This window comes from Cryptomeria japonica, chromosome 1, assembly GCF_030272615.1.
Source record: "Cryptomeria japonica chromosome 1, Sugi_1.0, whole genome shotgun sequence".
NCBI classification, from domain to species: domain Eukaryota; kingdom Viridiplantae; phylum Streptophyta; class Pinopsida; order Cupressales; family Cupressaceae; genus Cryptomeria; species Cryptomeria japonica.
In genome coordinates this window covers 81081490-81103095 of record NC_081405.1, presented here as the reverse complement: position 1 = coordinate 81103095, position 21606 = coordinate 81081490, and the positions used below count along the sequence as shown (strand labels likewise).

Here is a 21606-nt window from a genome sequence, read left to right as displayed (position 1 = left end):
GGAAGTTAGTTTTTGCAAACCCAGTGATTCTGGAGTCAAGACACCTTCAAAGCGCTTAGAGAGGCCAAAGGACGAAGATCGCAATCGATCTGGATGAATTTGGACAACTTTCTATTTTTAGAAAGTTTTCTTTTTTGTTTTTTCCTATTTTTTAGGAAGTTTCGTATTTGGCATTTCTGGCCCAATCCCCGGTATGGCTATTTTTAGAAAGTCTACTTTTTCGCTTTTTCGGAATGGGGACTTAGGGTTTGCACTGCTACCACTAACCTGCCTCGACCGGGATCCGAAAATTCCAAGTCTTGACCCAAAAAGCCAAATCCCTACATTTTAGGGGGCGTGATGCCTCAGATGATCCACCTAGGCATGGATTTCAAATTTCAAGTTAATCCAGTTAAATTTAATTAAGTTGTGAAATTTTGAAATTTTCTAAGAAATTCTTCTAAGTTTGGCTAACGAAGGTTTTTAAAGTATGGTTGCAGGTTCAAATAATGTCATGATGTAGGAGGCCATGAAGAGAAGACCCTTCTAAAGTCCGCCATGTGTGTGTGGGTTGCATGTTAGAGAAGATCCTTCTAAAGTCCGCCATGTGTGTGTGAGGTGCATGTTGGAGATGCCACCAAAGTCCACCATGTCTTGGGACTCTCCAAAGTTCGCCATGTGGGAACCTAATAAAACTCCGCCCTACCCTAGCACCCTTGGTGGCCAACACTTCAAGGTCCGCCATGAAGAAGGACCCCTCCAAACTCCGCCCTAGGATAGTATGGGGAGATGCCACCAAAGTCCGCCCTATGCCTTGTCTTTGAAAGTCCGCCATGTGTGGGAGGTCATGAAGGAGGACCCCTCAAACTCCGCCCTATCCTATCACCATGAATGCCAAACTCTAGACTCCGCCATTGTCTTGGAGAAGCCTTTGGTTCCACCTTCCAAACTCCGCCATAGGCTATGTAGAGACCTATCAAAAGTCCGCCCAAGGTCTTCAAGTGGTGGGGGCCTTGTCTAAACTCCGCCATAGAAGCCTCCAAACTCCGCCATGTGTGGGTTAGGTTGGGGGGCCCATGGGGTAAGGTCTCAAACTCCGCCATAACCATGTGGAGACCCATCAAAAGTCCGCCCAAGGTCTTCAAGTGATGGAAGCCTTGTCTAAACTCCGCCATGCCTTGGAGAGACCCACCAAAACTCCGCCGTGCCTTAGTAGCCCTTGGTGTCCCTAGCAAAAATGATGGAGATGTCTTGAAAGTCCGCCCATGTTGGAGGACTCATCAAAGTCCGCCCAAGCATGTCAAATGGTGGAGCCTTGCCAAAATTTCGCCGTAGGAGGTGTCTCTAAAGTCCGCCATACATGTTATATGGAGAAGCCTCGAAACTCCGCCCTATGTAGGAGCCTTCATGGAACTCCGCCCTAGGAAATGTTCAAAAAGTCCGCCCTAGGAGAGACCCACCAAAAGTTCGCCATCCATGAAGAGAGGCCATAGAAGTCCGCCCAAATTGGTAAAGAAGATGGTAGAGGTACCATCAAAACTTCGCCATGCTTTGAGGGTGATCTCAAAACTCCGCCATGGAGGAGAAGACATGAAACTCCGACCTATCTAAGCAAGATGATGGTGATCTCCCAAAAGTCCGCTAAACATGAAGGAAGTCTGCCAGAAAGAGAGCTTTAAAACTCCGCCTTAGGCCTTGGAGTCAAACAAAGTCAACAAGTTTGGAGTGATGTCATCAAAATCCATAAGGATTTCAAACTAAAAAGACCAAAATGGAAAGTTTTCAAATGGAATGTTCGAGGATTAGTAGATATTTTCGAACCTGAATCCAAAATAGAAAGTTTGCAAAAGAGAATATTGGAAGATTAGTAAATACTTCAACTTATAAACCAAATTGGAAACTTTGGAAGATATTTTCTTCACTTTCAAAAAAGAGTGAAGATGAAATTAGAAGTATGAGTTGGAAGATTTTAAGGGTTTCCAATTGAAGAGTTAATTTTATTTACAAATACTTCACTTCAAACTTCATTTCTACACCAACAAGTTCGAAGTTACCAAGGAAAGCTTAGTAAATTATTTCAATTCAAAGATCATCTGGAGAAAGTTTTTTGACATTTCTGGAAGTTGGATAAACTTTTTGACCAAAGTTTCGCAGATTTTTTGGAGAAAGGCAACTAGTACGAGAAAGGATTATTTAACCTTGACTGAATTTTCTGAGTGTTCTTGAGAGAATTTCTAGTCCTACTTCTACCCATTCGAAGGTGAAACTAGTTCATGATGCAGATTTATGGATTTTTTCTGAATATTTCCTAGAATTTGAGAAATATGTTTTTGAAATTTCGGGAAAGAAATTTTTTTTTTTGGTTAAGTATGAAAATTTTGGAAAGTTTTAACACTTGGTGGTAACCACAACCAGCCTTAAGATGGAAGGTTTTTGAGGTGAAAATTCAATTTTTATGGCTAAGTATGAGAATGAAAATGGAAAATTTTCCAACACTTAGCCATTTCACAACCCCATTATTTTTTTCGAAATTTTGCAAAACATTTTCTAACTTAACAATTTCATTTTTCATTTGCAAGTCCTAAACACTATGAAGTTCCAGGTGGACAAAGATGCCCCTCCTGAGTCAAGGATGACCTCAAAATGGAAGAATATTGGCGACACCAACCTTGGACACATCAATCTGAGGGAGTTTAAGAAACACATGTTTGGTCTGGACAACCTTGTGCCCACCACTACGGCACGGAAGATGTTGAGGAATGGCATTGTACATGCTTTAGGTTTTCTCCCCACCATGCAGTGCACTGAGTTAGTAGTTGAGTGTGCACGACACTACAACCCCGACAACAAGAACATTGTCGCACCAGATGGAAGAGTGTTGGCGAATGTCAGCAAGGAGGCCATTAGGGAGGCTTTCAGAATCCCAGAATATCACAACACAGTATATGTCACTAAGGACAAGGCTGATGGCATGTATTAGAACTACTTGGAGGAATACGATGCCATCGTTAATCATTCCTGGCTGGACAAGCCAAGGAAGGGGCCCTCCAAACTTCAAAGGAAGAGCCTAGTAAGGGCATACTTCAAAGAGGACATCGGGGATATGATCGTGCTGCTGAACAGAATAATGGGGAACCCTCAGGGTGCTCCATTCGAGCCCTGGATGTATTATTTCTTTAACGAAATAATAAATGGGGTAAAAATGATAAACTGGGCTCAGATGATAAGTGACAATCTAGATAGCCACCTGAGGAACCTTGAAGCAAATAAAACCTTCTTCATGAGTTCATACCTATTCTACTCTTTAGCAAGGACTTACAGATACAGGGGCCTCACCTGTAGAGGGGAAGTAGGGACCAAAGAAAACCAATTTCTAGTCTACGACTGCTATCCTCAACTTCACATGGAGGAGAAATTTCATTTCAAGAGAGTGAATGATACCTTTCTCATGTACATCACTCAGACACTTCAGTTTGGAATGCACCAGAGACTCTCGAGAATCCATGGACTTCATCAGTAGGTTTGGATACTGGTAGATTCAGTACTCGAAATTCACTTATATCAGGATTCAAGGATTCACAGGATCTCCTTACAAACTCCCCGCCTACCCTACCAATCGAGTGGTGTTGCTCGAAGTTGTAAGGCAATTAGAAGGGTACATGGCAATACAGAGAGATAAGTAGAAAAAGGCAGGGATCTCTTCTCTCACAATCGGGAATGGGCTGGAGACATGTCCATCATCATAGGCTGCTGCAATGGCTAAGAAGGAATTGGCTTGGTATCCCTTCTACCAGTATATGGCAATTCAGAGAGATAAGCAGAAAAAGGCAGGGACCTCTTCTCTCACAATCGGGAATGGGCTGGAGACATGTCCATCATCACAGGCTGCTACAACGGGTGAGAAGGAATTGGCTTGGTATCCCTTCTACCAGTACAAGGCAAGAAAGAACTTCGACCCGTTCCACAACATAAGAAGAATCGAAGGGATGGCCTTTGAACATAGAATAGATCTGGAAGATTATTGGGCTAACGCAGCTGATAGCTTCGAGATCAGGAAAAGATTCCTTTAAGCATGGTAAGGGCGACAAAAGTATTCAAAGTTGCTGACCAGGTGAAGGACAACCTTGAGCTTCAGCAACCGGGTTTCGATAAGGTGAAGGATGAACCATTGGCCTTGATAGATTGGACAGAAGGGGAGAAGTCAGATCTGGCAGACCTCATGAGGACGGTGGTTGAGTATTCCAAATGGTGGACCTCAGAAAGGACGAAACCATTGAAGGCTAAAGGTGTCACCTTGACCTATGATTTGATGGGAGTAGATGACTCCCTACCTTCCAACCTGTGTGCCTCTGCAAGCAACGCTCGGAATCCGGAAAGTGTTGGATCCCGAAAGAGGAAAGAACTAGTTGGAAGCCTGGGGAAGGCCGTTGGGAAGATCGTAGGAGAAAGACGAGAGTCTAGTGGAGGTCAATCCATTCTAAGTGCCGCATCTGTCGTACCTGATCAAAATGCCATCGAAGAGCAGGAGATGGAGGTGTATATGGCTGATGAGGGAGCAAGAGTGCCTTCTCCTTCAGTCGAAGAAGTATTGGAAACATTTGTCCAAAATCCAAGCAGAGGCAAGATGCAGCTGTAGAAGTTGAAACGCCTAATCCACCATTGGTCTTTTTGGATGGTATAAATACTGAACCAGAGAAGGCAGATGATGGGTTTGATCAGAATGCCATTGAGCAATCGACCGTCCGTGATTGGCTAAGAGAGACGATAAGGGCAAAGGTCCCCAAGGCAGCCCATTCCGAAGAAATCACCACAGCCTTTCTGGAGAAGGTGAATGAGCCAGTCGTGATCAAACCACCCAAGCCGACTAGGAAGTTTTCCTTGATCCAGAGAGACAATGCAGGCTTTAGGACAATCCAGATAGCGGTACCCAAGGAAGGGAAAACTAGAGGCAATGTTACCCCTGATGATTACAAGATCACTACCATAAAACTAGGTAAGCCTACCCAGGATCAAGAGGTCCAGTACTTCGATGATTCTTGTAATGCCCTCAAGACTAGTTTAGCCCAAGAAAAATAACAAAGGAGGAAGGTTGAAGAAGAAAACCAACAGTGGAAGAAATATTTCTTCACCTTACCAGGCCACTCAACTGCGAGATCCCCATCACCCCTCCACAGCCTCTTCAACAAGAATCAATGAAGGAATATGAGGAAATGAAGGGTACATTCGCGCAGGCCAAGGAATGGATTTTAGATGTTTCAGTGCGAGCTGATACAATGGCAGAAAGTTTGGTGTCAGCTCATGAATCTGCTACTTCATTGATCAGCCGTATCTAGGACTTGGCCATAAATTGGGAAGATATCGGTGAGATTCAGGATGAGATACTTCCATATCTAAGAATAATTCGAGGCTTGTCAAAGAGAAGTTTGGTGGATACAGGCGTCATACAGGCTAGGGACAGGTACGATTTCAGTACCTGGTATTATGCACTAGTCACTCGAATCGAGGTTTTGAAAAGATCCGAGGCTAAGTGTTGTGAGACAGAAGAGAGCATTAGAGAAATTTTGAGTAAGGTGTTCCATGTAGCATCTGAAATCTGGAAAAAGGAGAGTATAAGGGTGAAGCACCTGCAGGCAGAAAACCAGAGGGCCAGGATCCAGTCCAGCTTCTTCAGGGACTCAAGAATGGTTGACAAGAGTGATCTGTCAAAGATTGCAAACTTTCTCTTCATCGATGAGAATTTTCTGGCTCAAGCAGTCGAGTGGGAGAGCATCCTCGCCACGTGTACTGATGATGTGGACATCATCGATTTCCAGATTAGCAGCTTGCCAAGTGTCACTCTGGAAGAAGTTAGGCTAATCGTGTTCAGATACGTTGAATCTACCAAAGAGGAAACTGGACATTCTCCTCAGTGAAATTAGCAGCTGCGCTACATGTCCTCTTCTTACTCATTCCAACTGGTAGAGTTTTAGGAAACCCTAATTAGGGTTTGTAACTTGCAATCTGGGCCCTTGATCACTGTTTGATCTCGGCCGTTTATTTATTTTTGAAAAACTGTATAAGGCTACCTCCTCTCATTTGGAGAGTGTGAGGTTGTTTTGATGTATTGTTGCGAAAGGTCATTTTCAGATAATATATTGCATGTGCGCTGCTTTGTAATCCCTATTGTTTGAATGATTTGCATGGTTTGAAAATTCCTCAACACTTAGTTAAACTTAATATAGATTTGCTTTCATTGTTGTTAATTTGAATGAAGGATTTTGATAAGTGTCAATCAATGGTGTATCTCCGCTCATACTTTTGGTGTATGGATGATTTCCATTCCACCGTGTAAAGTTAGTCTGAGCCCATTCTCTGTGCATCCCAACATCTTAATCATAAGCAATATCCATCGAAGATTGCATCGGCTTTGTGTAGTTGTCCCTACTGTGGCGAAGCGAAGTTTGGTTTCCTGAGAGCACCCAGTTGATACCGTCTCCGGAGTTCGTAGGATTAGATTAGCCTTCATAAACCCTATCTCTTTTTCCTTTTCTTTTGAAAGTCTAAATCCCAGAAAATCCCCCCAAAAAAAGAAGAGCCCAAAATTGCTAAATCCGTCTAAGTCCAGCAGTTCAAAGATACTTGTTAACGTAAGTCCCCCTTGAGATTTTCAGCATACACTACCCAAGAAGCTATTCCACTAAAGTTGCTTGTTTGCACATGTAGACCTTGGAATCAGTAGTGATTTTTCAGGAGAGGATAGAATACCTTCGGGTATCCTATTCTAATGTTTGGTAGATGATAAAACAGACACCAACAGGTAGGATGGAAGAGAAGTGGGGGTAAGAGGGTAGGGATGTGTGGTAGGATAAGTGATACGATGGGGTCATAGGGGTAAAAGGATAAGATAAGGATGAGGTGATAAGGAAGGTGCTAGGAGATGGGGAGTTATAAGGGATAAAGGATGCCGTGGCAAGGAGGGGTGTAGGCTAGGATAGGATTAGGGTAGGAGGTAGCAAAGGAGTTGAAGGTGGGTTAGGATAGGATAAGGGTTATGGAGGGTGGGTTAGGATAGGATAAGGGAAATAAGGGGGTAAGGAATATGAGATGTGGATTTGAGAATGTAGGAAATAGTAGTTGGGAGGTATAAGGGATGGAAGAAAGGTAGGAAGTTGGGGGATGGAAGGAGGGAAGTTGAAGGGGTAAAGGTGAGAAGATGGAAGGAAGGGTGTAGGGAGGAGAAGTTATAAAGTGGGAGGATGAAAATGGTAGGAGATGATAAAGGAAGAAGGATGAAGGATATGGAGGGGTAAGGGATGGAAGATAGAGGATAAAAGGAGGATGGGTGGAAGGTGAAGGAAAAAGGATGAAGGGATAGAGAGGTAGTGGAAGAAGATGGGATTGAAAGGTGAAGTGGAAAGGTAGGAAGTAGAAGGTAGGGAGTAAGGATGGAAAGGGGGAAAAGGAGAAGGATGGGTGGAATAGGGATGGAAGTAAGGAAGTGAGGGTGAATGGAAGGAAGGAAGGTGAAGAAGAAATGGAAGGGGTGAAATGAGGGGAGATGGAAGCATGTGCTAAGGGAAGGAAGAGGGAAGTGAAAGGAAGGGTAGATGGAGGATGGGAGAAGGTGAAGAAAGGGATGAATGTCAAAGGAAGTATGAGAGGAAAGAAGGTGAAGGAAAGATGGTGGGAAGTGTAAGTGGCAGGTGAGGCTGGATAGAAGTGGGAATGATGGGGGTTTGGGTATCCACTGGTAGTGCTGGGAGAGGCAGGTTGGAGGCTTAGGAGGGCAGAGGAAGTGTTGTCAATGCCTTAAGTCGCTGATTTGGGAGGGTCAAAGGAAGTGATTTCAAAATGTGAACTTTGATAACTTAATCATTTCCCTGAGCCCTTTCATGAGGATTTGAACTCTAGTTCCATTTTCTTAAAATTTTTACTCTTCAAAACAAATCTGCCTTAGTCAAATTTCAGCATTCCATTTCCATAAGAGCAAGCAAAGATGTGAATCGTTCATTTCCTAAGCCTTGAAAACTAATTGACCTCATCTAGAGAGAGAGACTTGACTTGATTAGCTCTTAACCAACTATACCTCTTACGGATGAAAGGCTAATAGCAAAAGACTAAAACTACCAACGGCTAAGCTAAGACAGCTAACCTAGAAAGCGAAAAAGTGGGGGTCTCCATTTGCAATGGGGTGATGTGTGAAAATCCCACAACACAACCCTACCTACGGTGATAGAATTGAAGGAAAACAAGGATATTCACATAAACCTATAGATGAAGGAAAATGATAGGTTATCACAACCAAGAGAAGGCCAACAATGCAAAGGACTTCTCCATAAAGAATTAAAGATGATACAGATAAAGGAAAAAGAGCTACACAATGAACTTAGTTGTACAATTTGCTTCTTGGAATTCAAAGTCATAAGTTACGAGTTATGTTACTAATGTTATCTTTTGTAAAGTGACTTTTGTCACATATTTGTAACAGGTTAGAAAATAAGATTTTTTCATGTAAAAGTTGAGAGATGTCTAACTAAAATAAGCTTATATTATTTTTCTCAAAATGTAAAGTTAGTTGAGCTAGTTATCAGGGAAAACCTATAAATACGAGGCTATTTGTAATGAAAGGAAGACTTTTGACAAAGGGCAAACTCTGAAGAAATATTCAGAGAGAGACTTTTGATGACTTTTGGCTTTACACTTTGTACAAAAAGGGTTTTTGGAATTGTATGATTTCAAAAAGATAATGAAGAATTTATTTTGGTTCATATCTTCTAAATGTATTCTTGTGTTATTATTGTCGATTTCTCAAACCTTAAATCAACAATCCCTCTATGTAATTGTGTAAACCATTGGTAATCTATGCAATTGATGTAATGAAACACAATAATACCTTAGTATCTTCGTTTGAATATGATGAAGTAACTTGTCTCTTTGTATGTTGGGATTGGTTATCCTCCTTTCACCATCGTTGCATATCAAACATACTTTAGAACCCCTTTCATAATCTGTGATTAGTTGGAAAATCTCAGCCGATATTCATATGTCTATCGTTGGGGTTTCTATTATTCATTTTCCTACAGGTTTGTCTTTTCTCCTTTTTGTACTCTCAAGTTAAAAGTACACAAAAATCCTAAAAATCCCCATTATACGAGGGAGCTGCCCCTCACAAACATAGAGGAAAGTTGTTACATATTAGCCAAGTTTTTGAACTTGAAAATTTTTAAACGTGTGTAAAAAATACTTCAGCTGAGAACTTCCTAGTTCAAATCTCCTCTACATACTTTCCTCTAGATGAATTGGGCTAGGTGTTATTGTTTCAATTGAATGTACAAATACATGATAGCTTATCTAAAATTGAAGTGGGTGAGCATGGCAATGACCATGAAGATATTGTGTGGACAAGCATATAGAGCCCAAGAATATCATATGTTTGGTCTATTTTTGCAATAGGGATTGATTGCATTATTGGGTGCTTATGTACCTTTGTCCATAATGTTTGTTAAGATGGGACACATGTCTGAGGCTTTTCAAATAAGACCCACAAGTTTGTGAAGTGGCAGACAAAATTACACCATGGGGTTTCTTGCTAGACCTATTCACATAGGCCATTACATCCTCTGGGAAGGTTCTTCCAAATGCAAAGCATGTGTGTGCTTGTAGGAAAATGTTGGGATATTAAATTCAATGATGTCTTCAAAAATACACGGCAGAGTTTCTCCATACATAGTATTCATAGGATCAAGCACTTTCACAAACTTTCATTGGCTGCCTTTCTCATAATCTGTCTAGATTATTGGTGCATTCAAGGCTTGAGAGGTAGATACTGATATGCCCACTCTCATCGTAGAATTAAAGAAGGCGTCACTATTTGAAAGAGTCCTCCAGCCTAATTTTAATGCGGCTAAAACTGCTCAAGGTTATGAAAATGGAGCAGCAACTTGTATCAATGTAAGGACTAAGGATAGACTTCAAATATTACTAGGGGAACTTTGAAGACTTACAGAGGGGAAACTTTGGAGACTTTTGGAGAGCTTTTATGTTCACACTTTTTACCTAAGGGTTTTTGAACTTGAATATTTTCAGAAAGATAATGTATGTGTGCAAAGTTTGTCTTATTTTTCAATATTGGTAAAACTAAGTGTGAAATATAGAAGTGAACAATATTGATTTACTCACAAAAACTATGCCAAAAAAATAAGACAAACTTTGCACACATAAATGGAAATACAATAATACGCTGGAGTTGATTCTTATTGTTTTAGGAAATATGTTATTGAATTCGTTGAGAAATTGTGGTGGCATATACATGTATGTATATTCATAATGAAGAATGTATTTGGTTTGTAAACTTTGTATGTTTGAATGTGTTACTGAGTTATTATTACTGATTTCTTGCATGTTAAGTTGGTAATCCCTTTGTGTTATTATGGAACCCATTAGTTTCTGATTCAATAATATATGTAATCGATGAAACACAACCATACGTATCTTGGTTTGAATGTGTTGGGGTCACCCATCTTTTTGTATGTTGAGATTGATCACCCTCCTTTCATCGTCATTTGCATATCAAAACACTTTATCATGAAAAACCCTTTGCAATTGTTATCAATTATGAAGTCTTATTTGGGATTCGTATGTTTGCCAGAAGGTTTATGTTATTCACATTTGTTTAGTTTTCTCTTTTCCCTTTTTGTAATTTCAAGTCAAAAGTAAACAAAAAATCCATAAACCCTCGTCATACGAGGGAGCTTCCCCTTTCAAACGCAAAGGAAGATTGTTATTCGATCATGATCTCTCCAACTGTTGGGATATTTGTCACTGCCTGTTGGGCAAGTCACTTTGAAATCCACAATGACAAATCTGTTTACCAACATTACCCCAGTAACAACTTCTCCAATTGTTGGGGCATTTGTCACTGCCCATTGGGCGAGAAATTTGCAGTTACAAATTTGTTTACCAAAAATACTTTATGCTTGATGATGGAGAATACAAATAGGCCAAGTAGAAAGATCTGTGGAACTCAACTCCTAGTGAAAAGGATACATGCTACCCAAAAACCTTGTTAAAGAAAGAGCAGCGCAAAAAAAATCTATTGTCCATTGTTATATGCTTGTTCAAAGAAGTTAAATAAGAGTCTAGATGGTACCTTGAGACTCCGTTGTGTTTGCAACTTTACAGTTTATCCAAGATAAATATTTTTGTTTGAGCTGGTTGATACTAAAAATTACAGCGATCTTATGCCATTATTTGAATAGGCAAGGGATCTTTGATGTAAGGAGCTTTCAGATTATTTTAGCTTGTTTGATTTCATTTGACCACAGCATTGTATAATATAAAATTGTTTGATTATTTTAGCTTTTATATTATACATTAAAAATGAAAGCAACTATTTTTCTGTTTGAGCTCTTTGATGTTAAAAATGGTAGGGATAAAGCCATTATTTGTAAATGCTAGAAATTATTGACATAAGGGGCCTCAAGATCTTATCAGAGAAACTGAAAATAAGAAAGAAAGGAATTATATTAATGTCCATGAATACCAAAATAGATCAAAGTCTCTGAAACGTACAGCAGGTACAATAGCAAAGGACTAGGGCAACAAGTGACGGACACAAAACAAAAGTGAAAACGTGAGAAAAGCCAACAAAATACATGCACTGGGTTTATCCTAAAAAGAGAAACCCCGAATTAGTACCAGTAGAATCAGATGAAGACCTCCTAGAAGGGGAAACAAAATTATTAGGCATTAGTGTTCAGGGTTTATAGAAGCCAACAATATCAGAGAACCAATGCAGAATCTGAGAATGGGATTAGAGCATGCCATTGTTATTGTTATTTTATGTGTTTACTTTGTATTTTAAACTTAAAAGGAAATATGAATATTAGCTATTGTAACTTTCTGTACTCTTACCGTTCCATTTAAATGATGAGGAAATCTTTTAAAATGGAATTCAATTATCCTTGTTTAAAATGAGATAAACTACTGGGTGATCTAAGAGTAAAATTGAGCCAAAAATAGAGAAGTATATATAACAACAATTTCAGAAACAATTTCAAAAAACTTGGGAGTAACTCACAATTTATACTCAAAAGATTGACTCAGCAATCAGCAAGGGAAACATGGAGAGCTGCAATTTTATGTGATTTTTGCAACCACACTCTTAAGTCCAACTGACCTATCTTGGTCATTCAGAGACATTAAATAATGGTTCTCTGCAATTCTTCATCCAAAGTGCATTTTGGGGAGGTAATTTCTTTGTTGAGCTCTAGCTTTTTGATATTTGCCTTTGCTAGGATATCATGAATATTTGTGCTCTTAAACCATATGAATCGTAGTGTGCTTGTTGTGGGCAGTTACTTGTCAAGGGATTCTTTTGGCCATTTTTAACCAGTGATTGGTCCACAAGTGAATCTTCTTTGTCATTTTTCCTTTTACACACTCCCATTGTGCTTTCTCTCTACTACTGGTAGAAAGAGATAGTGGATTGCACAGCTGTGCTGCCTCATAAGCTTTGTCCAACTTTTCCTTAAGGTTGTCTTTCTTTGTTGTGAGTTGTGAGTGCTGTCCTTGTATGTTTATGTACTGATCTTTCATTATCCAACTGTAACTGAAGTAAAGCATGGCCCTTAGCTTGATGACCACTTGGATTTGTGTTTCAATTTAATGCTGATGTGGTCATGTGTTTCTTGCCATTTCTTTTCAGCAGAATCCTGTTGAATCAAAATTTTAAAATGGAAGGTACTTTTGTCCTTATGCTATAAAAGCCGACTTCTTTGACCATATCATTTCCTGTAGATGCCGTTTCTCAGCTTGTATCAGCTGTTTTTATTATTCACTGCTTTGATGATACTGGAAGCTGTGGGATAGCTGCAGTGGATTTAAGCACAGTTATCTGCAAAAACACCTAGAGAAGCTTCTCTTTAGAAAAGCTTGAGTAGCTACACATCCCATCCAGAAAATATTTAATTTAGGTTTTTTAATAGTAAGAAGGTCAAGGTATTACATTGTGGAGTAAAATCTGATCTGACACATGCTTTTCAGGTGCAAAACATTTGTGTAAACTAGCTTTGAGAAATCTGTAGTTTAGGTGCATGAACCTAGAGAGTAATGTTACACAATTTCAGTTTCCTATGCACATTTAGTGAGCTTCTTCATAATTTGCATCTAAAGACTAAATTTTTATGTAATAGTGTTGTAGATATGGACTGGATGCCATTTATAATTACATAAAATTTAAAATTGAAATCTGCTTCGCACTTTATTTTTCTTTGCCAAAGTTAAATGAAGTTTTTCCTTTTGTTCCGTTTCAATAACTTCAATGCATTGGGAGGTAGTTTTTTTAACTAAGTAGTCATTACTTTTCTGTGTACCAAAGAGTAAGAAAATAGCTGACATGTTCTTCTTGTTAAGCCTCTTTTGTATTTTCTCAAATTACTTTATTTTTTATACAAGCTCTTTTAAGTTAGAGGCTTTTAGATCATCATCATTTGAATTTAAAGAGCTATTTATTTTTCTTGAGTATAACCATTTTTTTTGCGTTTGCATATTCCTCTGAATTGTCTTGCTACCTTTGACACCATTTCAGTTTTATAAATTTTGGTAAAAGACTGGTACCTTCACAAGTTTCTGGTTGATCTCTGAAGCTTGTTTTTTTTGATTGGATATGTTCACAGCTATTTGATTTGGAGCCTGAAAACTTAGAGGTGTCTCTACGATATGCATCAGCTTTTGCTCAGGGGGCCACAAACATTTTTTGGTAAGATGTCTTTTGTGAGCAACGATAACACATTGTTTACTTGTATTTGTATTTAGAGTATGTTTCAAAAGCATATAACTTAAATACCAGGGACATTTACATTTTTTTTTTTTGAGACATTTACATTTGTAGTTCAATTGCTATTTGAAAAGAAACTGGATACACAACTCAAGGGCCAGAAGTTGAAATCTTGACAAGACCTTTTGGACTTGATAAATTCATCAAGTTTAGAGATAAGTCTGGTGTAATCCCTTATATGACCACTGATGGAGGGTATTAGAGTATATATAATGTTCATATTGTACTTATGAGCTAGTTGACAGTATCAGTCATGAGATAGTTGGACAGCTTCTAGACTCTATTTAGTTTACTGTTATGAGTTACAAGTTGGTTTCAGAATTCAGTTGGTCAAGAATACTACAATGTAATGCATACCTGATGCATATTAGTAAAGAATTTCTCTCAGTATCTCTATATTTTTCAAAGGCTTGAATGTTGTTTGAAGACCGCTTTATATTTGTAGGGAGCATCCTTCTTGGGGAGCCACTTACCTTTCATTATTCAACTAGGAGTTTCTTAGATAGGAGCATTATTTCTCTGCCAATAATGCACTGTGAATCTAGGAAAATGTTTCTTTCTTCATTTGTTTGGGGTAGCTCAATCAGTTCAAATTGTTTCTTAGCTTAGCGATAAAAGAAACATCATAGAGTACTGTCAACCTTATCCTGGACCTCAGAAGGCCCATTGAATTTTGGTTGAAGCCTGTGGAATCCTTGTTGTTTTAAGGCAGTCTGGTTGTAAGATTATGGTTCCACAAAACCATATCTCCCACGATCCATCTCAAAACACAGTGCAGAATGACTTTGGTTTAGCTTGCTACAAGTGCAAGATTAACTTTTTAGAAGAGAAGAATATCTTCAAGTGGGTTGTTTGCTGCAGAAATCTTTGCATCTTGAATAATCTTATCATTTGCAGAGGGTGTTCATAGCTATGAAATGTTCTGAAGAGTGCCATTTGAATACTGGAGTTGTAAGTGGTTTTGTACCAATACTATGCAAGGTGGAGGCACTTCACCCCTTCCATTGATGGGTGCCAAAATACGTTTGAATGATCATTTGCATATTAACAATTTCTGCCTGAACATTTGTTTAATGGTGGTTACACGAATTACCCTAAAGAATTCTTTCCACATGTTGTCCAGGATGTTGTAATCACAGTTTGAAATGAGTTGATAGGCACACATTGCCTTTCATATACATTGTTGATGAACAAAATTGCTATCTATATGTCATGCTATTAAAGTTGCACAAAGACCATATCCTACATTGGCACTCAGAATGATGTTGGTTTGGTTGCTGCTGTATATGATTAGCTACGAGTGCAAGTCTATCCTTTAAGAGGAGAAGTATAGTGTGTGCTTCTTTGAGTAGGTCATCTGTTGCAGCATATTGAGCATTTTAGATAATCCTATCCTTTGGAGAGGTGGTTTCATGGCTATGTAGTGCTCTGAAAGATGTTTAAAAAGTGAATTGCAAGTGGTTTTTGTAATGACACCCTACAAACGTGTGAGTACTTGACCCACTAGTTTCTCAGCAGAAACCATGTCAAAGTTATTCCCTTAAGAGGGAGGTAATCTATTGATATAGTCCATAGAAATGATTATTAGCTTTTGATGGGGGACATTATGGTTTAAATGTCAAACCATACAGGAGGCCTGAATAATCAACATTCTCTATTTTGTTTGCTTGGTAAATATTACATCATGTTTAGCAATCTCATCTTTAGATAACCTAAGCAATCAACATTCTCTGCTTTGTTCTTCTAGTACTTACTTAGCACTACATTTAATTCCATGTTTGGCGATTACATTGTTCATATTTGGCCAAAAGAAAATAGCAGCTGTAATTATCTAGCTCTTTGAGAAATGGACGTTGATTTAGGTAGTTTAGCTGGCACTAGCACCAATCAGAGGAATCATTGTTCCCTTATTCCCCTTGCAAGGTTTAAGGGTAGCAACAGAGGATTGATTTCAACACTACTTATTGGATTACTACTTTTTGCCACACAGGGTTGGCATCCAACACCAAAGCTAAGTCATTGTAGGACTAACTACCAAGATGCAAACTTAAAGCCAGAAGTTGAACTGTTTCACACATAGTTTGCAAACTTGGACTGGGCAGACCAAAAATTTCTGACTCAGCAAAACTTGGCAACTTAAAAAAATCTTAATTTACTTAAAGTACACAAATTTTATGCAAAACACAGTTTTAAAATATATCAAATGAGTCCACAAAATGTCAGGGAAGTGTTTTCCTGTTCCATTAGATTTGAATACAAATAGAATATAAAATCTCATCATAGACCAAAAGGTGATATCAATACATTTCAACTTCAAATTTCAATATTAATTAAAATTACAAATTATAAATTTCCTCTATGGCTTCTCTCTTCGAACTAGATAATATAACATAATTTATAACTAAGTCGTTACTTAAATTGACAATAGGATCTTTTTACATTAATAATCTTTGTCTAGCAGCTTGACAAATAAACTGAAAAGGTTTAAAATTATGAAATATTATTTTCTCTGAATATTCCTCAATAGCTAACTAACAATTACCTTATTTCTTATTCTACTTACAATTATTTAGAGAATACTATGAAAGAAATTGACTTTGTTATTGGGTCCTCCCCCTAACCCGGTGGGTCCTAGACTGGTTCAAACCAGGTCCATGTTTGGGGCTGGTATGCTTTAGGTTTGATCATTCCGTCAATTTAACCAAATAGCTATTAATGACTTTAACGATATTGTAATGTTTTCTACCCATATAATATTCTTCTATTTCTTGTGGTTAAATTTCTTGTTTTCGTTTGCTATGGTTGTAATGATACTATTTTTCCAATGCTATGGTTCTTCTATAACATTCATGCCAATTGTACATTTGTCTGATATTTTGTATTGATTATATATATATATATATATGTTTTTGTATGGACGAACCCAAAACAAATCCAACCCCCAAAACAATTTTTGCCTAAACCCTCAAGCTTGAACCCGAGCTTGAACTAGAACCGGCAACAAAGGAAATTGATGACATAATGTCAATTGTCATTAATAACTCTATTTCGCTTTAGCCAACATTGGCATAGTGTCGTGGGTAAGTTGTGGTGGTTTTGTTCTTGCCATCAAGGTTAAAACCCCTTTAGGGCGTTATTGTCGAATGTTTGTATTGGAGATGAGGTCCCTTGTTTGTGACCTTGCCGCTTCATAGCTTCGGATCAAAAGCATCTACCCCTTTTAAAATAAAAACTCGCTCTTTAAATAATTCACTGTTGTAATCACAGAGTCGGGGAAAAGGAAAATATTTGCTGCCCATATTAATTCACTGAGAAATGAAGGCACTGATATGCTAAGATACTGGGTTCTTTTGTTTAACCCATGGTCTTGATACAATTATTGTTCGGGTATGGCTTGGGTTCTTCCTGGGTGCTTGGGTTCTCTGTGGGTCCCTCTGTGAAGGACCCACAGAGAACCCAAGCACCGAGGAAGAACCCAGGGTCATACCCAAGCATAGTTTCATAAATTAGAACCTGAGTTTCACTCTCACAACTTTGTGACATCATTTTTTATCAGAATATGCCAGCAAACAAGCAATTAAATATCATTTCAGTTGCATTTGTGAGCTATAAATATGAACATGGGGTTGGTAAACTTTATATCAGCATTACTGAGATTGATTTCAGTTGATTTACATTGTGCATATGTCACAGCTATTTGCTTATTATTTGTGAAATCACTTTCCTTGTGTTGTTAATGATTTGGCACTTTTTCAAATGTTTGAAAAATAAAATTGAACCAGCTTTTGCACTTGACACAGCTAGTGGTAGTAGCAATCCAATTGATTGTGGTTCAAATGAAATTGAACCAAATGTTGATATTGACCTTGATGCTTTTGATGAAGAACAAGAATATTGAAATCGATTTTTATTTGAATTTTCAATGTGTAATGACATTATGAGGCTTAAGTAATTTCATTTTTGCAAATTATGAATGAGGTATCGAAATATTCTATCTTTTGATATTTATAGGCAATTATGGATTTATCAGTATCACTCTTCTTATAGTTATACACTGATATAGTTTATATTTTACAATTTTGATGTTTGAATATTATACAATATATGTGTTTCCCCAAGTTTTAGACTTTCGATCGTCTTTCTTAAAAGCCGAATCTCGACATGTAGTAGGTCCTTTGCCAATTTTCAAAAATTTGTTAGCTATGTCGCGAGTTTTCGAATCTAATTATTATGGTTCTAGAGCTCAAAAAATTGCCGAAAAATTGCCGATTCCTCGACCTTCCTCTAAGTTGAAATATTGTTGTTGATCATGTCAGGTACCAAGGTCTATATAGTTGGGTGGTCGGGATATTTCCAAACTCTGGCACTTAGTTATTCGTATTGGTTCTAAAGTTCTAAAAATTGTTGATTTACCGATCACCCTCTAAAGTCCACTTCTTTGCATCGGTTGCCTTGAATTAGTTCTTATATTTGCCAATCACCCGACTGCATTAGTGTGTTTTGTCACCCCCGACTACATGGAGCTTTCCGTTTTTTGAGATGCAATCTGCTCAAAGATCTGGGAAGAACATCTCCTTAATGATAGATTAGGTGGCTAAAGCATGTAAAGTTACTGACATGATTTTTTAAGAAGAATGATATTATTTCTCGCTGCTGAAATTTAATGAGCTAATGGTCCTATCCATAAATGAAAGGTGGCAATATTCCGAACCTGCTTTTTCTTTAGGGATTAACCAAAGAAACGGTAAGACGACAAACTAACATGTCTATTGGAGGAGTAGGAACTCAAGAATTTTAATTATTTCCATTTTATAATTTCTTGGGCCAACTCTCAATGTGGGTTATTCCCCCATCTTAAGACAATATGGTGCTTCCCCATGAAGATCAACTTCCCCTAGCCCAACTGGATTTGAATTGGATTCAAAGAGAGTAGGAAGACATAGTTGCTCAGTTGAATTGGATTGCGTGGAGGGAAAAGTGTTGGTATTTTGGATATGTTGATATGGTTTTGTCATTGATGTCAACACTTGTCAACCTTATCAGCACTTGGAGATATTTGGTTATGTTCACCGGCAAGTTAGTGATTTATGCACAGTCACCGGTATTTGGTTCACCAACAGGCTATATTGTTTACCGGTACTTGGAATGACTTGGAGACTACTTGGTTATGTCGAAGACATTATTTGATCACTTGGTTTCGGCGATTTGGTTATTGATTTATTCAGGTTTGCATATTTGCTGTTACCGGCAAATAGGTCCATGTTATGCACCGGCAAGCATATATATTCTAGATCAGCACGACACGTTATGGAGATGATTTATTATTATTGTAAATGCATTGAGCCGACATGATGCATCGCACATTGATTTATTTGTAATTGATTTTATTGTAATATTCTTTGGAAGCCGGCCTACACATTTGGTCTTAGCTTTCGGTATATATGTAAGATCTCATTTGTGAGATTGATATGTGATTGGAAAAAGGATTGTAAGAAGGTATATGCGAAAATAAGCAGAGCTATACACGCAGACATCATTTGAAGATTGAAGGAAGGTTTTGAGAAGATAATCAGAACTTAACTGGTACTGAATTCAGCATATGAAGATGCTATTTTGAGCAGTACATTATAATTGGATTTAACCATCCAATTGTAATCAGTGTGACTCCCATTTTGTGATTGAGCACTTTGATGGTTTTTCCATCTTGTGTTGCCATCAATGCCAAAGGGGGAGATTGTTGGTATTTTGGATATGTTGATATAGTTTTGTCATTGATGTCAACACTTGTCAACCTTATCAGCACTTAAAAGATCTTTGGTTATGTTCACCGACAAGTTATTGAGTTATGCACAGTCACCGGTATTCGGTTCACCGGCAGGCTATATTGTTCACTGACAGTTGGAATGACTTGAAGACTACTTGGTTATGTCGAAGACATTATTTGATCACTTGGTTTTGGCGATTTGGTTATTGATCTATTCGGGTTTGCATATTTGCTGTTACCGGCAAATAGGTCCATGTTATGCACCGGCAAGCATATCTATTCCAGATTAGCACGACACGTTATGGAGATGATTTATTATTATTGTAAATGCATTGAGCCAACATAATGCATTGCACATTGATTTATTTGTAATTGATTTTATTGTAATGTTCTTTGTAAGCCGGCCTACACATTTGGTCTTAGCTTTCGGTATATATGTAAGATCTCATTTGTGAGATTGATATGCGATTGGAAAAATGATTGTAAGAATGTATATGCGAAAATAAGAAGAGCTATACACACAGACATCATTTGAAGATTGAAGGAAGGTTTTGAGAAGATAATCAGAACTTAACCAGTACTGAATCCAACATATGAAGATGTTATTTTGAGCAGTACATTATCATTGGATTTAACCATCCAATTGTAGTCAGTGTGACTCCCATTTTGTGATTGAGCAGTGAGCTTTAGGCAGCTGGCCTTTCTGCATGTGCAGACTCCATATTGTACACACATACTATCTGCAGTAGTATCATCTGATTTTGGGTAAGGCTTCCCACCAGGGTTTCCACGTACAAATATTTGTGTTATGTGTTGTGGATGTTATTGTCTTTCTGTTTCATGCATTAATCTTTACCGGTACTGCAATTAACTGATAAAATTGTCTACCGGCATAAAGTTTGGTTTACCGGCATTAAGCATTAAGTTTTGGTTAAGTTAAATTTGGTTTGAATTTATTGGACAATTGATTCACCCCCCCCCTCTCAGTTGTCTCCGAGACCTAACAATTGGTATCAGAGCCTAGTCCTCTTTTTGTAGAAGTTTAACAGCTTGAGGAGATCCAATGTCTTCTAACTATTTCAGGAAGGACAGTCCTAAACTTGATGGAACTAACTATGACATATGGAAGATCAGGATGGAGACACATTTGAATTGCATTGGAAAGGACATATGGGATGCTACAGAGAATGGTTACACTGCTCCTACTCAAGGTCAACCTAAAGATTAGGAAAATGATTGCAAAGCAAGAGAAGCACTTTTGAGTGCATTGTCAGATCAACAAATCATGGGATTATCAGATAGATCTACTGCTAAAGCTATTTGGGACAAATTGGAAACATTGAATGAAGGAGATTCCATAGTCAAAATTGCAAAACTTGAATGCTTCCGGGTCAGGTGTGAAAATCTGAAAATGGAAGAAGACGAAAAGATTTCTACTTTTATGGAAAGAGTAAATGAAATTGTTTTGGGTATACAATGTTGTGGAGGAACCTTAAGTGAAGATGAAATTGTTTCTAATGTTTTAAGAGCGCTGCCACTGGCATATAAAATGAAAGTTACTACTATAAATGAATTGAGAACAATGCCTAATGCATCAGTATTTAGAGACACTTTGGTTGGAAAACTTTTTGCTTTTGAACTTGAGGAATTTGGTCCTTTTACTACTATTAAGACAGATTTAGCTTTTAAGGCATCATCATCATCTGCATCATCATCATCATCATTTGAGAAATCTAATTGGAAAGCCTTTTATGCAAGAAAACTTGAAGAAATCAGAAAGGAGAATGAAGAATTGGAAAAGCTTGAAGCACTATTGCAAGGAGAATGCCTAAAGGTCCAGTTGGAAGTAAGTATGAAGGTAAAGCACCCTTTAAATGTTTCAACTGTAATAAAATTGGTCATATGGCTTCTAGGTGTCCTGATAGACATGCAAGATTAAGAGAAGAAGCTAAAAGAACATATAAGCCTAACCCTGATTATCAGAGATACAAATTTAAGAAGAATAGAGACAAATCTTGTTACTATGCTGATGAAGGAGTTACGGATG

The 21606-nt window shown here is 38.1% G+C and overlaps 1 protein-coding gene across 5 annotated transcripts in view; it reads left to right on the top strand.

Annotated features, from left to right (window-relative positions):
• Positions 1-21606, top strand: part of LOC131041932 (uncharacterized) — a 136688-nt gene that overhangs the window by 39010 nt on the left and 76072 nt on the right. For all 5 annotated transcript variants that reach the window (XM_057975200.2, XM_057975199.2, XM_057975197.2 and 2 more), the window contains exon 4: positions 13635-13717. In XM_057975200.2, the coding sequence (XP_057831183.1) occupies positions 13635-13717 (83 nt within the window). The remainder of the gene's footprint in view (positions 1-13634; positions 13718-21606) is intronic.